Here is a 15,711-nt window from a genome sequence, read left to right on the forward strand (position 1 = left end):
GAAAGAAAGAGAAGAATATATCTACATTACGAGTTTAGCAAAGAAAAAAAAAAAGAGAGGCTAGAAGTTTAAAGTTTAAAAGTCTAAAACTTAGGGAGTAAAAAAAAAGAGTTAAAATCAAAGATGTGGGTAGTTTAAATTCTAGGGGATTTAAATAAATAAAAAAATGAAAATGAGAGTGAATGAGAAAAGGGTAGATCATCAAGAGTTAAGCTTTGTATGCCCAAATTGTTCTCAGTCTTAGATAGTTTTCAAAACTGTCTATCATTCCATCTTATGAGAGAAAACCACCCAAAGAATTTGTTTGAAACCACCTTACTAAAAAACCTTACACTTCAAACCGATTGAGCTTGATTCACCTTCCATTTGCAAGAATTCGCCAAACACTTAATTGAATGTGAAAGAGATGTTCCTTATCTTTAGTTGGAGGTTGAGCTAGATCGATGCATGGTAATAAGCATAGAAAAATATTTGTAAGTATGTTGATTGATCTTAGCACCATTAAACTATCTTTAAGGACTATAGCTTGAATCTTTCGGTTAGCATCTTAAGGTTATGAGTCCCCACTTTCAAACCGTACCCTCTTACTTCCTTGCTAGAGGACTAGCAAGATTTAAGTTTGGGGGTCTGATAACTCTCTAATTTACATGTTTTTAGCATCCTTTTTTGTCCATATTTTGCATTGTTCATACCTCTAACTTAGCATTTTTAGGTCATTTACTGTAGGAATTCACTTTTAGAGCATTTAGGGTGTTGCATTTCTGCATTTGCATATTTTGGATGAAAACAGGTGCTAAAGAGCCAAAAATGGGGAAAAACAAGGACAACTCGAGCATGTACCCGAAGGAGCCATCGAGCTGCAAGAACAAGTCCAAACCCCAACACGATCGAGGAGGATCCAAGAGCATGAAGAGCAACCCGAAGATCCACCCGAGGAGTAACCCGACTTCACCCTCGTGTACCCCATCGAGTAGATCATCGGGCAGGTCTGGGAAGCTAGGTCAAATGGGTTTCCATATATAAACCCCCTCTTCCCCTAGCTTGCAAAGGAGCACGCCGCAGACCCTCAAACCAGAGAGCGAGAGCTTCTGTGAGAGAACTGAGCGACTCAACATTTTTCTTCTTGTTTTGCATTTTTATTTTGTAGTTTTCTTAGATTTCTATCCTTTACTTTCTCTACTCTACTCTATCTTTTAATACAATGTCATTTTCATTCATTTTGATTGCTTTGTTATTCGCTTCTATGTCCGAGTAGTGTAGTAAAGTTTCTAGGGATGGGATAGATGATTTTGTGTTCTTGATCGGTTAGGATGCTTTAGTTGATTGTAAATGATTGATAGATTTCCTTCTAGATTGGTGCTCTTAATGTTGTCAACAGACCGAAAGGTTGAGATTAGATCTAGGGCGTTTACAAATGCTACAGGTCGAAAGGAGTAGATAAAATGCTTGATTTAGCCAATGCTAGAGGTTTACTTAACTCTGAGTAACAAAATTAGATGAGTATAAGTCTACTGACAATAATGAATCGTTCTTAATGCCTGCTTGTTCATATTGCTAGTGCGACAGTGTGGTAATGTGTTCAAGGTTGATTGTTGCTAGTGCGAAAGTTTGGTGACAAGGTCTTAGAGGTTCATTGTCTAGGAAATAATTACTTGAGGCATGTAAGGCATCCGTACTGGTCTAGAACACTTAGGATTCGATTACCCCCATCCTTAGGAACTTTCGTATTTTATTTATTTGTATTTCTTTCACTTACTCGACTACTTACCCGATCAGGTACACGATAACCTGTATCGAGTAATACCTCGAGCTGTTCATATCTCACTTGCATACCCGATCCCCCCACTCGATCTTGTACTCGATTGCTTGCATCGAGTGCTTAGGTCGTGTGGTTTACTTGTTTATATTCTTTTACTTTGTTTATTTTAGGAATCGTTAGAACCAAAACCCTAATTGCTTGGCTTGACTTGCATTGTTCTGATCATATCCTTCCTGCTAGCAAATACACAACCATATGGATTGATAACCCTTTGTACTACAACTGCATAGGGGATTGATACCCTGGGTGAAAACCTGTCTATCACAGAACTAGAATGGATGTTTCTTCACTTCCATTCATTGCTATTGGTTCGATTTTACTTTTTCCTTACCGATTCTATAAGATCTTACACAAAATGGAGACAACTTTTGAAGGACAGTTCAAGATCTGAACCTTGGGGTTAATGACGCACCAGTTCAAATCCTAGAGATAGTGGTGGCTCAGGCAGAGGCGAAAAACCGATTCATTCTTATGGGTCGTCCGGTCATGCCTTGAAGACAAATCTCCGTTCAATAATTACTTCAATGCCCCCGGGTGTGGGGACAGGCAGGGCTAGTTTATTGACGAATCATCCCGGGTAACCAGTTTCAATTCATCTTTCCTTCTGAAGAATCCATGGAGACATTCATGAGACGCGATCCTTGGGCGTTTAATGACAGAATGCTGGTCTTGCAACCCTGGAATGCTCTCCAGAATCCTCCATTGATCAACTTTATCCCATTCTGGATTCAGATTAGGGGAATCCCTCTTCAATTCCTCAGTCGAGAAGTCATTGCTCATGTTGGTCGTGCACTTGGAAATTTGATGGAAGTGGACTATGACGCGGAAGCAACGGCGAGAGTTAAATTTGTTAGGGTGCAGGTTAACTGGAATGTGGAGAATCCGTTACGCTTCCAGCGTAACTTTCAATTCCAATTGGGTGTGAACACCCTGCTGTGGTTTCGCTTTTAAAGATTGAGGGGCTTTTGTGAGCTCTGTGGTATGTTAACCCATGACACAGGAGCCTGTCTGCTACAGAATGGTGGAGAGGAGCAAGAGTCAGGTGATGAAGCAGATGACGACATTCCACCAAGGAACCAAAATCAGGGAGTCATAATTCGAGAGATGGACGACGTCGAGGAGAACGTCAATAGAGAAGCGACTCAACCAGACGTGGAAGAACCAGAAGGTGTTGAAGAACTGGATGACATTGATCAAGATCACAATGCCTTAGAGGATGATGAGGATATAGAAGAAACGGGTGGTGAATACAACATGTTTTGCAGTGAGATGGATAGGAATGAGCTCTTCAACCCTATTCCAATCTTTGATAACGCGACTGGAGAGATCCCTGGGAGTTCCTCATACACAACATACTACCCTAACATCCACCCCAATCCAGAGGTAATGGCGGCAAACAACTTAACTCTTCAAGGTGCAGCGAAGGAGACAGGCAAATGCAAGCGAGAAGAGACAGAGTATCAGACAGAGGTAGGTGATCATTCAAAAGTAATCATAAGAGAAAGTGGTGAAGCTAGTGGTTCCTTAGACAGGAACACTCAGTGTAGAGGCGCGGTGAGTCCTAAATCACTACAAGCGCCATGAATACAGCCTGCTGGAACTGTCAAGGTCTCGGCATAGACCTTACAGTTTGAAGGCTTAAGGAGATTCAGAAGAAGTATCTCCCGGACATGTTATGCCTACTGGAAACAAAACAACAAGATGCCAAGATAAATGAAGTCGCTCACGAGTTGGGGTATTCTCGTTTTGTAACAGTTCCACCACAAGGTATAAGTGGTGGAATTGTTGTTTTGTGGAAAAGTACTATTACTGTTTTAGTAGTTTCTCAGTCAGCTAATCTTGTAGATATGCAACTTTGCTTTAATGGAATCTCCTTCTATTTGTCGGTTGTGTATGGGTATCCAGATCAGGGTCGCAGATACCATCTCTGGAATGTATTAGAAAACATATCAGATTCACGATCAGAACCTTGGTTGATAATGGGTGACTTTAATGAAATCAGAGGTAATGAGGAGAAGAGAGGAGGTCCCCGTAGACCAGAGAGTTCTTTCACAGATTTCAGGCGTATGATTACCACCTGTGATTTTCATGATCGAAAATCAATTGGAAATCATGTCTCCTTGACATGAAAACGTTACATGCATGATATATGGTGTTGTCTGGACAAAACAATGGCAAACCCTGAATGGTTGGCTCTCTTTCCATCAGCCCAGACTGAGTTTCTACCTTTTGAAGGATCAGATCATAGACCCATAGTCACCAGTCTTTGCCACACAACAGATCAGCGAACGAATACATTCAGATATGATAGTCGATTGATTAAACGAGATGGTTTCAGAGATATGATGATCACATAATGGAAACATCAAGATCCATAGAGTTCATTCTCAGAGAGGATAAAAAGAACAAGATCAAAGATCGCTAGTTGGAAGAGAGAGAACATATTGAATGCTTCAGTCATAATCCATATTTTGAAGAAAGATTTGGATAATGCTTTGACAAACGGCTCACACACTAGAGAAGAAATCAACAGAATCCGTTATGACATGAACCAAGCTTATAAGGATGAGGAATATCATTGGAAATCAAAAAGCCGAACTTTGGGGGATAGAAACACCAAATTCTTCCATGCAGCGACAAAACAACGACATGCCATAAATCGAATTATGGCCATTGAAGACTCTGGAAGGATTTACAGAGGGGATGCATAAATAGGAGATGTTGCAGAAGTATTTTTCACTAATCTTTTCCAGTCAACTCGAGACAAGAACCAGGATTACACGAAAGTGTTTAATGGTATGCAAGCGAATGTTACCTCTAGCATGAATGCAGATCTCCAACGAATGGTGACAGAGGATGAGATTAGTGATGCAGTATTCAGTATTGGGGCATATAGAGCTCCAGGTCCAGATGGGATCACTGCTGCGTTTTATCAACAGTTTTGGGACGACATCAAAAAAGAAGTTATAGAAGAGATTAAATATTTTTTCCGGGAAGGACGAATGAAAGAGAATCTCAACCATACAAACATTTGCCTTATTCCGAAATTTGAGGTTTCAACAACCATGAGCGACTTCAGACCGATAGCGTTATGCAATGTAAGCTATAAAATAATCTCAAAGATCCTGGTAGCACGGTTACAATGTCATCTTTCAAGCATAATTTCAGAGAATCAGGCAGCTTTCATCAAGGGTCGCAAGATAATGGATAATGTCATAATAGCACATGAAATGCTTCACTCCCTCAAGAGACGAAGGAGATGGGCGAATAGTTATATGACAGTCAAAACAAATATCTCTAAGGCCTATGATAGACTTGAATGGCAACTTCTACGACAAACAATGCAACATATGGGTTTTTCTCCTGTTTGGATCAACTGGATTATGAATTGTGTGGAGTCAGTGAGTTATTCAGTTCTAATAAATGGAGTTTTGAGGGGTCATATTACACCAACAAGAGGAATCAGACAAGGTGATCCTCTATCCCCTTATTTATTTATTCTCTGTGTGGAAGTTCTCAGTCATCTATTTACAAAAGCTGCAAATGAGGGAAAACTAAAAGGAATGAAGATAAGTAATACAGGACCAACGGTTAACCATCTGTTGTTTGCTGATGATGCACTTTTCTTTTGTCATGCCCATCTGAAATCTTGCACAACAATTATGAATATCTTGGCAGTTTATGAGAGGGCCTCGGGCCAAGCAGTGAATTTGAAAAAGTCAGCTATCACTTTTGGATCAAGGGTTCATCAACATGTCAAAACCAGACTCATAAGAATACTCAACATACATAGTGATGGCGGAGGTGGGACATATCTCGGACTACCGGAGCAAATCGGCCAGAAAAAGAAAGAAATTTTTAAGTATGTTGTTGATAAAGTTACTCATCAGACTCAAAACTGGAAAAACCGGTATCTATCTGAAGCACGAAAAGAAGTCTTAATCAAGACGGTGGCTCTAGCTACGCCTATCTATACGATGAACTGCTTCAAACTGCCTAAAGGGATTCGCGAAGATATAAACAAGACACTGGCTAGATATTGGTGGAGTAAAGACCAAAGGAAGAAACCAATGCATTGGGTATTTTGGAGTAGAATGAGCCTACCTAAGAAGGAAGGAGGCATAGGTTTCAGAGATATTGAAAAATTCAATCTCAGCCTATTGGGGAAACAAGTATGGAGGATATCACAAAATCCTAACAGCTTAGTAGCACGAGTACTTAATGGCAGATACTTCCCTGAACAGAACAAATTCAATGCTGGACTAGGATACAAGGCTTCTTTTATTTGGAAATCATTACTAGAGGGTAGAGATCTCTTAAGACGACGAATGAGAGTACTAATTGGAAATGGACGAGATACAAATATTAGGACAGAACCCTGGTTAATGACTCACCCACCAAGATGTATAGAAGGAATCCAAAATAATCTACAGAACGTGTGCGAGTTAATGAATGATACGCATACAGGTTGGGATATAGACATTCTACGAAGGACCATAGCGCCAGAAGATATAGGTCTAATACAGCAAATCAAGGTGATTAATACAGAATTACCGGACTTACTGGGATGGCACTATAACGAGTCTAGACTCTACACTGTGAAATCAGGATACTGGTTGGCATCCAATTTACCAGAGTATGAAGACAATGCAAACATTCCTTTGATAAATCATGAGCTGAAAGGAGCCATTTGGAAACTAAAAACAGCACCAAAGTTACAACATTTTCTTTGGAGAGTTGTATCAGGAGCCTTAGCTGCTGGAACTGAATTGACTCGTAAAGGGATTACAAACAGCGCACGGTGCCAAAGATGCCATCAGACCGATGAATCTACCAACCATCTTCTATTTGAATGTCCCCATGCTCAAGCTATATGGACTAACCAACAACATCTGCTCCCAGATATTTCAAACCCAGGCAACACGCTGATAGGAAGAATCAAGACCATCATTGACAACAGCAAGAATATGAGTTCATCTTTGATGGATCGTCAGCTCCCAATATGGTTACTATGGAGGATTTGGAAAAGCCGGAATCTATTTATTTATCAACAACAAGTCCACACATGGCAGGAAGATCAACATTATGTGATACAAGAAGCAATGGAATGGGTCGATGCTTGGAATGAAGAAACTGTTATGGATACTACACGAGAACGTCATCATCATTCAACAATGTCCAGGTGGTCAAAACCAAAAGAAGGTTTCATAAAGTGCAATTTGGACTGCAAATTCTTCCAGAATGGAGAAATATCACAGTCAGGGTGGCTTTTTCGAGATTGGAGAGGTTTTTTTATCATTGCTGGATGTAGTATTGGCGAAGTATGTACAACAGTCATAGAGGCAGAACTCCAAGCTGTGATCACAGAAATGAAGCAAGCATGGATGAAAGGCTATACCACAATAATTTTTGAAAGTGACAACATCAAGGTCATGCATTTAGCACAAGGAACCACAAAAAGCTTCTGATGGCACACTTGGATTCGCGAGATAAACTACTGGAAGCAGAAGTTTGATAATGTGAAGTTTCAATGGACAAAGCGAACAAACAACAAAGGAGCTGATAAATTAGTAAAGATACATTTTCAAAATAATTTATCTTTTGTTTCATTTGATTATGTACCCAGTTTCCTTGTAAACATCCTTCATGACGATATCACTTCTAATTGATCAATGAAAGCAGCTGTTTTAAAAAAAAAAAAGAACAAGATGATACACGACAACAACAAATCAAAATAAGATAATATATTTTGGTGTTATCTTATTCAAAAATATGTTTTTTTATTATCTTGTGATCTATTGTAAAAATCTTAAAGAGAAATTTATGAGATCTGCCATGTACAATATCATTCTTCAACGTAAATACCATTTTTAATTAAACATTTTCTAAAATGCCATAGGGCCCACTTTGATCTATTAAAAAATGACAATAATATCCTTCTCCTAATTCTTTCTCTTCTCTCTTCTCTATTCTCATTTTTCTCGATCTCTCATCTCCCACTCTCTCTCTCTCTCCTCTCATTCTCTCCTTCTCTCCTCTTTCTTTCTTCTAAACAAAGAAATCTTTTCAAAATCACAACTTCCATTTAATCTGCTTGCCTCTGTCGTGGATGAACAGCGTGTTTTATTCGTTCTAGGGATGCTCTACTCAAGGTTGAGTATAATATTTTTCAATTTGAGTTTCTTTTATTTGTTTCCTTCTCCATAAAACTTCAATGGACCAGATCTGATATCTAACCCAATTTTATTTCCGATAGACCAGATCCAAAAGACTAAATATGCTCAGATCAAGTCTGAGTATGATATTTTTCAATAAAATGTGTCAGCAAGCATGGAGGTGGAGAAAATTGTTTCAAGTTATTGATGGACAAATATCGTCATTTAAGCGAATATAGTCCACTAAGAGAGCTAAGGACATTACTATAGTGGACAAGTTTTGTAAACTTATCCACCCAAGCGGATATGGTCTACTAAGACTGAAAGACATAAATGTGGTGGACAAAAAACATGTTCGAGCTTTAAATCTAGTCCACTAGAGGCACAATTAGATCAATTCATGGATCAGTATACCTGCAGGTGGACTAGTAGAGTCCAACCAAGCGGATCTTGTCTACTTCAGAGGACGAAAAACAAATTTGGGATGTACTAAAATTGATTACGCGTTGGATATGGTCCACTAGAAGTTCAGCACGTGTGTGTTTTGTGCCACAAAATTGTTCCTGTTTAAAAACACAAGTTACTCATCCCAATTTTTTTTAATCCTCTCTTTCTTTAATTCAATGATAGAAATGTCTTTTTATCTCATGCCATAAACTTAGAAAATGGCATTTCTGATAAAGAAAAACTAAAATGGCATTTCTCACAACTTTCGTTTTAAAATGATATTTCTCACTAAATTCTCAATCTTAAACATACATATTTTATTTCATGTTATATAATGTTAGTGATATTATCTTAATATAACTACTGTCACACCTAAATATGTAAGAATTATAATCTCAGTTATCGTTCCAACTTTCTTTTAAATGTTTATGTTGTTCTAATAACACGTCTTAAAAAAAATTATCGATAATAGTTTATAATAAGATAAAAATAAGATTAAATTCTAAATAAAAATATATTAAATTAAAAGATAAAAATATTCCGCAGCATATGGTGAGCCTAAAAAAAAAAGACTTTAGGGTTAGCCATATTGATTTTCAAAGATTGCGACTAAAACTTCAAATCGAAACAAAAGTTAGGGACTTTCTTCGAATATTTTATAACAGAAGAGATCATCAAACTATAATTTCTTTTAACCCCCTCGCCGTCTTCTCTCTCTTCTCTCTTCTCTCTTCTGCAACAGACAAATCACAAATCCTTCTCTCTCTCTCTCTCAATTAGAAAAAGAAGGGTTCTTCTCTTCCGACCGGCCTCTCTGTTCATTCATTCAAGTTCTCTGAGAATCTCCGTACAACTTGTATGTTCTTGGCTTGACTCGATGATTTCTTGTCTGATTACAGTTGACAAAATTTTCAAATTGAATCATAAAAAATCGATACTTTCAGTTTTTTCTTACTACACAATTCTCAAATTTTAGTTTTTTTTTTAGGGTTTCTCTCTGATTTGTAACCTAACCCTATCAATCTCTTCTACAATACATTGCTTCTGTTCTTGATGATTCTTTCTCTCTAATCAAAATTCTGGTTCTTTTTGTGTGTGTTGCGTTTCAGGTTTCTTTGTGAATTGCAAAAACAGTCAACAATGGTGGAGCGTGGGAAGAGGAATCATAACCGTTTTAGAGACAGTAACAATGAGAACAACAGGAATCAAAAGAGACGTCTTTCTTATGAATCCGAAGAGAAGATGGATAACAAAGACGATCTCATTGTTGTTTACAGAATCTTGTGTCCAAGTGGAGTCATTGGTAGTGTTATAGGCAAAAGTGGCAAAGTTATCAACTTGATTAGGCAAGAAACTAGAGCTAGGATCAAAGTTGTTGATCCTTTTCCAGGTTGTAGCGAAAGAGTCATTACCATTTTTTGCTCTGTTACTGAGAAGAAAGACATTGTCGACATTGAGAATAGCGAATTGAATTATACTGTTCCTTTGTGTTCTGCTCAAGATGCTCTTCTTAAAGTCCATGATGCTATTGTGGCTTCTTTAGCCACTGCTGCTGAGAACACTAAGATAAATAGAGATGATATTAGAGAATGTCGCGTTTTGGTTCCCTCTAGTCAATGTTCTAATGTGATTGGTAAAGCTGGTTCGATTATTAAGAAGATTAGAAGTAGAACTAGAGCAAACGTTAAGATTGTCTCTAAAGATGTTTCTGATCCTTCACACACTTGTGCAATGAATTTTGACAACATTGTTTTGGTTAGTATCTCTGAATTCTTAGCATATATAGTTTTCTGTTTCTTTGCTTATTTCTAATCGTTGTTACTTATTCTTGTTATCAATCAGATTTCTGGTGAGTCTGAATCAGTGAAGAAGGCACTTTTTGCTGTATCTGCAATAATGTACAAAGTCAGTCCTCGAGAACAGAATCCTCTTGATACAACTGTCCAAGAAGTTCCCGCTAGTATTATAATCCCGTCAGAGCTATCTGTCTATCCACAAGCCGGTTTATACCCAAATCAGGATCCTATTTTCCAACATGGGGCCAACGTTTCATCATTTATGGGTTATGGAGACAATGCTACAAATCCAATGCCAGTTTTTTCTGCTTCTGCTCTTCCTGTAGTTCATGGTGGTTTTGGAGGGTCTTCAAGATCTGAGAATTTGGTTATAAAAGTTATGTGCTCGTCTTCCAAGATCGGCCGTGTTATCGGGAAAGGAGGATCAGCCATTAAGGGGATAAGACAAGCAAGCGGGTCTCATATCGAGGTAAATGACTCGAGGTCAAATCATGATGAAGACTGTGTTATCACTGTCACTGCTACAGAGTCTCCTGATGATTTGAAGTCTATGGCGGTTGAAGCTGTTCTTCTACTTCAAGAGAAAATTAACGATGAAGAAGAGGAAAAAGTTAAAATGCAACTCCTTGTACCTTCTAAAGTAATAGGATGCATTATAGGGAAGAGTGGCTCAATCATAAGCGAAATCAGGAAAAGGACAAAGGCTGATATTCACATTTCAAAAGGGAGTAATAAGCCTAAGTGTGCTGATCCCAATGATGAGCTCGTTGAGGTAATGATTCTTAAATTCACTCAGGTTTAGCTTTATTCAGTTCTTCAATATCTCTCCAATAGTGTATGATTCTTTTTATTGTATTTCAATTAGATATCAGGTGAAGTAAGCTGTGTGAGAGATGCTCTTATTCAGTTAGNGAACACTAAGATAAATAGAGATGATATTAGAGAATGTCGCGTTTTGGTTCCCTCTAGTCAATGTTCTAATGTGATTGGTAAAGCTGGTTCGATTATTAAGAAGATTAGAAGTAGAACTAGAGCAAACGTTAAGATTGTCTCTAAAGATGTTTCTGATCCTTCACACACTTGTGCAATGAATTTTGACAACATTGTTTTGGTTAGTATCTCTGAATTCTTAGCATATATAGTTTTCTGTTTCTTTGCTTATTTCTAATCGTTGTTACTTATTCTTGTTATCAATCAGATTTCTGGTGAGTCTGAATCAGTGAAGAAGGCACTTTTTGCTGTATCTGCAATAATGTACAAAGTCAGTCCTCGAGAACAGAATCCTCTTGATACAACTGTCCAAGAAGTTCCCGCTAGTATTATAATCCCGTCAGAGCTATCTGTCTATCCACAAGCCGGTTTATACCCAAATCAGGATCCTATTTTCCAACATGGGGCCAACGTTTCATCATTTATGGGTTATGGAGACAATGCTACAAATCCAATGCCAGTTTTTTCTGCTTCTGCTCTTCCTGTAGTTCATGGTGGTTTTGGAGGGTCTTCAAGATCTGAGAATTTGGTTATAAAAGTTATGTGCTCGTCTTCCAAGATCGGCCGTGTTATCGGGAAAGGAGGATCAGCCATTAAGGGGATAAGACAAGCAAGCGGGTCTCATATCGAGGTAAATGACTCGAGGTCAAATCATGATGAAGACTGTGTTATCACTGTCACTGCTACAGAGTCTCCTGATGATTTGAAGTCTATGGCGGTTGAAGCTGTTCTTCTACTTCAAGAGAAAATTAACGATGAAGAAGAGGAAAAAGTTAAAATGCAACTCCTTGTAGCTTCTAAAGTAATAGGATGCATTATAGGGAAGAGTGGCTCAATCATAAGCGAAATCAGGAAAAGGACAAAGGCTGATATTCACATTTCAAAAGGGAGTAATAAGCCTAAGTGTGCTGATCCCAATGATGAGCTCGTTGAGGTAATGATTCTTAAATTCGCTCAAGTTTAGCTTTATTCAGTTCTTCAATATCTCTCCAATAGTGTATGATTCTTTTTATTTTTCAAGTAGATATCAGGTGAAGTAAGCTGTGTGAGAGATGCTCTTATTCAGTTAGTTCTGAGGCTGCGAGATGATGTTTTAAGAGATAGAGAGATTGGTTCCAGGAATCAACCGCCTGCAAGATCTGAGAATAATAATTTCTTCTCTTCGGGTAGTAGCAATACTGGTGTCGCAGTTCCTCCCTCTTTCATGTCTTCTGTTCCGGCTACTGTAGATTTTGATAGGAGACCAGAAACCAGGAGCAGCATGAGTATGCTTCCTTCTAGCGGTGGACTCTATGGTTATGGAAGTTTTCCGGTAACATCTCCTTCTGCTCAAACTGGATTTATCTCATTTATTATGTTTTCTGTAGCTTATACTCATAACCTAAAGTGTTTTTATAAACAGATGGGCAATAACAGTTACGGATCCAACTCTTACTCATCCAATCTATATGGAGGGTAAGTTTTCAAGTTAGTTTTATTTTTTTACTATTAGAGTTTCTGTTCTTTATCCCTGTTGATATCTTGTGCATTCACAGATTGCCTCAATCTACTACTGTGGAGGTTCGAATTCCTGCAAGTGCGGTGGGTAAAGTTATGGGAAGAGGAGGAGGCAACTTGGATAACATAAGAAGGGTTTGTTCAAAAGTTTTTTTAGATTTTTACTTCCTCGTTGCTCTCTGATCATCATAGCTTTGTTCGTCTCTTCTTCTGTCTTTCCGCTATAACATTTTTCACATGATGTGTGCCCTTTTCTCTTCTCTCAGATATCAGGAGCTTTGATAGAAATTTCTGATTCCAATAATTCCCATGGCGGTCGCATTGCTCTCATTTCCGGAACACCTGAACAGAAGCGTACCGCAGAGAACTTGTTCCAAGCTTTTATCATGTCCACTTGAATAGTTTGCTCTGCCCCCAAAATCCTTTTCCATGGAAGTTTGTTCCATCTCTCTAGCTCTCAGTGGATTTCTTTGGTCGGGTTCTCAGGCTCTTCTCCCTCTTCCATCAAGTTCATGTTTATACATGGTTACATCTCTCTCCAACTTTTCAGTATCTTTGTCTTCATTAGGTAACTTTTGGTTTCTCGTGCTAGACATCTTACAGTCTGTCAGGATCATTCTTTCTTCCTTTCCTTGCGAGCTGTTCGTATGATAAATGCTTATCTCTCTGTGCAATAAAACAAAAGCGTTCTTATATCAAATCAAACTTTGCTTATTTTCCATATATGAATCAGGTCTGCTTTGTGCTTTGTCCAAAGCAGTCCTTTCAGTTAGGTGGTACTTTTACCAGACTCTGGCACATCCCACATCTCAGCTTCGTCATATGTGATTCCAAATGATACTCATCACATCAGGGTGCTTGGTTTTTCTGTAGAAATTTCTGCAGTGAACAGAAATAACAATTAGAGCCTTTAGATCTCTTCTTGTTAATGGTCGNATTTTTTTACTATTAGAGTTTCTGTTCTTTATCCCTGTTGATATCTTGTGCATTCACAGATTGCCTCAATCTACTACTGTGGAGGTTCGAATTCCTGCAAGTGCGGTGGGTAAAGTTATGGGAAGAGGAGGAGGCAACTTGGATAACATAAGAAGGGTTTGTTCAAAAGTTTTTTTAGATTTTTACTTCCTCGTTGCTCTCTGATCATCATAGCTTTGTTCGTCTCTTCTTCTGTCTTTCCGCTATAACATTTTTCACATGATGTGTGCCCTTTTCTCTTCTCTCAGATATCAGGAGCTTTGATAGAAATTTCTGATTCCAATAATTCCCATGGCGGTCGCATTGCTCTCATTTCCGGAACACCTGAACAGAAGCGTACCGCAGAGAACTTGTTCCAAGCTTTTATCATGTCCACTTGAATAGTTTGCTCTGCCCCCAAAATCCTTTTCCATGGAAGTTTGTTCCATCTCTCTAGCTCTCAGTGGATTTCTTTGGTCGGGTTCTCAGGCTCTTCTCCCTCTTCCATCAAGTTCATGTTTATACATGGTTACATCTCTCTCCAACTTTTCAGTATCTTTGTCTTCATTAGGTAACTTTTGGTTTCTCGTGCTAGACATCTTACAGTCTGTCAGGATCATTCTTTCTTCCTTTCCTTGCGAGCTGTTCGTATGATAAATGCTTATCTCTCTGTGCAATAAAACAAAAGCGTTCTTATATCAAATCAAACTTTGCTTATTTTCCATATATGAATCAGGTCTGCTTTGTGCTTTGTCCAAAGCAGTCCTTTCAGTTAGGTGGTACTTTTACCAGACTCTGGCACATCCCACATCTCAGCTTCGTCATATGTGATTCCAAATGATACTCATCACATCAGGGTGCTTGGTTTTTCTGTAGAAATTTCTGCAGTGAACAGAAATAACAATTAGAGCCTTTAGATCTCTTCTTGTTAATGGTCGTAACTTTTTCTGCTTCTTGGAAGTTTTTTTTTAACCTTTTTAGTTCTTTTGATCTTGCGATCTGTTTATTTGAAAATCCGTGGGTTTATATCAGTTAAGAAACTTCTCATTCTTTCTGATCATCCCATTCTCTGCTACGATTTTACGGTCTTTAGGTAGAACTCCACCGATTGATCTTTGATATATTTACCACTCTGATCATCATATCTGTGTTCATCTCAAATATCGTTTTTAACTTAAATCTTTGATCTTTAGTGCTTGTAGCTAGCATACTAGGTTGTCAGTATATGATTTTAGTTAGCATTAGATCCTGCAACACTAAAAAAGCTTTTCTGAATGTGGTGTGTTTTCGACTTAGCTTATACAAGTCTTGTCACTCCGCGCTGGCATTTTACCATTCTCACATTCTAGGTTGTCACTCTAGGATCTTAGCATTTAAATCTGGAACACCAAAAGATTTTCTGATTCTGGTAGCGTTTGTGGTCTGATCTCTTTGGCATGGCATATATATGTGATAAACCTGGGGTTCCACAACATATCAGGTTGTTAGAAACCTGCCACAATTTGGTTTTTATTTTTGGGGTTTGATCATTTTTCCGATAAGCCTAACCCTCCAACCACATCCTGGGATTTTTCCTTTTTTCGCAAAAACGCAGTTTCCAAAATATAATGTGTAGTTTAGTTGTTGGCAATTATGAAGTCTTGTTCATTGTTTGATCAGAAGTGATTGAGGATAAGTTTCTTAGAAGAAGATAGATGTTGATCCATTTGGCAGGTTTTGACGTTTGTATTCAAATTGGTCATGTACATACGTTACGCAATTATAAAGTGCTTCACCATTAATATCTACTGAGTTAACCAAGTTTGTTTCTTTTAGTCTCTCTCTCTATTGCAGAACTATTTAAATTATGCAGGCATTTAAATTAAGAAAGAATGTGGCAAGCGTTGGATTAAGTTAAGTGAAAAAGACTACAGCTGGACAATTTGTTATTGTCGTTAATTATTGGTATATAGAACTCACTAATAAGGTTTGCTTATATCCGACTATTCTTGCTATTTTTTACAATATATAGAATAACCAAAATACAAAAAAAAAAAAAAAAAAAAAAAAAAAA

At 38.1% G+C, this 15,711-nt stretch overlaps 1 protein-coding gene and 1 long non-coding RNA gene across 4 annotated transcripts; both read left to right on the forward strand.

The window, feature by feature from the left end:
• LOC104760280 (KH domain-containing protein At4g18375-like) lies at positions 9,130-13,423 on the forward strand. Of its 3 annotated transcripts, none has more exons than XM_019240491.1 (8): positions 9,130-9,277; positions 9,531-10,176; positions 10,264-10,467; positions 11,593-12,141; positions 12,232-12,519; positions 12,610-12,662; positions 12,743-12,839; positions 12,971-13,423. In XM_019240491.1, exons 2-8 carry the CDS (start codon positions 9,562-9,564, stop codon positions 13,100-13,102), a joined length of 1,938 nt encoding a protein of 645 aa, XP_019096036.1. In that variant the 5' UTR covers positions 9,130-9,277; positions 9,531-9,561; the 3' UTR covers positions 13,103-13,423. The 3 variants fall into 3 exon arrangements, with proteins under 3 accessions (XP_019096036.1, XP_010481485.1, XP_019096035.1); XM_010483183.1 differs by lacking the exon at positions 10,264-10,467 and adding an exon at positions 11,176-11,328 and having other exon boundaries at positions 9,531-10,023; positions 11,416-12,141; XM_019240490.1 differs by lacking the exon at positions 11,593-12,141 and having other exon boundaries at positions 10,264-10,989.
• On the forward strand, positions 13,698-15,439 carry LOC104760281. The gene is made up of 2 exons (XR_762885.1): positions 13,698-13,796; positions 13,928-15,439. It is a non-coding gene; the product is annotated as an uncharacterized LOC104760281 (long non-coding RNA).

Source organism: Camelina sativa, chromosome 18 (genome assembly GCF_000633955.1).
Source record: "Camelina sativa cultivar DH55 chromosome 18, Cs, whole genome shotgun sequence".
NCBI classification, from domain to species: Eukaryota; Viridiplantae; Streptophyta; class Magnoliopsida; order Brassicales; family Brassicaceae; genus Camelina; species Camelina sativa.

What these genes read in the sequence shown, in the direction of transcription:
- LOC104760280 (XM_019240491.1), top strand. Translation starts at nt 9,562, where the DNA reads ATGGTGGAGCGTGGGAAGAGGAATCATAACCGTTTTAGAGACAGTAAC. An exon ending in ATTTTGACAACATTGTTTTG is followed by an intron (nt 10,177 to 10,263) that starts GTTAGTATCTCT and finishes GTTATCAATCAG; the next exon opens with ATTTCTGGTGAGTCTGAATC. An exon ending in TCATCCAATCTATATGGAGG is followed by an intron (nt 12,663 to 12,742) that starts GTAAGTTTTCAA and finishes GTGCATTCACAG; the next exon opens with ATTGCCTCAATCTACTACTG.